The sequence below is a fragment of the Trichoplax adhaerens genome, genomic scaffold (assembly GCF_000150275.1).
Source record: "Trichoplax adhaerens TRIADscaffold_112 genomic scaffold, whole genome shotgun sequence".
Taxonomy (NCBI): domain Eukaryota; kingdom Metazoa; phylum Placozoa; class Uniplacotomia; order Trichoplacea; family Trichoplacidae; genus Trichoplax; species Trichoplax adhaerens.
Window position 1 is genome coordinate 1 of NW_002061047.1, and position 925 is coordinate 925.

Sequence of the window (925 nt, forward strand, 5' to 3'; positions counted from 1 at the left end):
ATTATAGCATTTCTAACCAAAAGGCAAAGCTAAATTCAGTTTACAATTACTGTTTGATAACAATGACCTTCCCAAATGAGTAACACATAAACTTAGAGGAGAATTTACAATTGGGCAATTTATAATCTAATATTACACCCTATCTGACCGCCAACCGTAACTATAGCAACACAAGTTATTAATATTAAATTCATACGCGGAACAGGAGGCAGTATTCCAATCATTATATACGCTCTTGGCTAATAATTTTTCATAGTATGATCTCTCTAGTACCGTAAATATTGCCTTTACAATATAGCAATCTGTAAACATCGATATACCCACTAAATACGTTTTTGTTACCATCTATAAAAAAATGTTTAGTTGCCAAACGCTTTAGAAATCCTGTCGGGTTGCAAATCAGTGCTTAAGCTGATTTTCATAAACTTACTGCTGGAATATTTGGTTCTTACAGCCTATGAGTTAAAGCAGAACTAGCGATTAATAAGTGTCTTTTGTCTAGAAGTATATTAGATAGACATTAAGCTGTGATGTAAGCGATAAAGTGCAGGAAGAAATTTTTAGTAGTATTAACCTGATATTTGGATGTAGCTGATTTAGATACTATATTAACAATTTTTCGAGCAATTGGATATAGCTTTTCTTCTGTATAACCACTGTAGTGTTGTAAAGTTGCGTTCCATTCGAATTGATTACAAATTTTAACAGCTAGTAAAAGAGATGCACTGGCAATTTCTGAGGGTAAAAGAGAGACCATATCGTATTCTGGTAAGCATAATTCCATGAAATACTTCGCCATGGTGTGGTGTTGGCTATCGACCTAAAGGAATTGTAAATATATCGTATACTGTATAAGTGCTATGGAACAATATGAGCACATAAGCTATAATTTTATAATTATCAAATAAGTTCATTAGAAAAATTT

The 925-nt window shown here is 32.3% G+C and overlaps 1 protein-coding gene across 1 annotated transcript; it reads right to left on the bottom strand.

The window, feature by feature from the left end:
• Positions 1 to 520: 520 nt before the first annotated feature.
• On the bottom strand, positions 521 to 820 carry TRIADDRAFT_34271 (uncharacterized protein; the record flags this gene model as incomplete). Its single annotated transcript, XM_002118465.1, has 1 exon — positions 521 to 820. A coding segment is annotated over one exon (300 nt), but the record flags the coding sequence as incomplete, so codon positions are not given.
• Between the last annotated feature and the right edge of the window lie 105 nt (positions 821 to 925).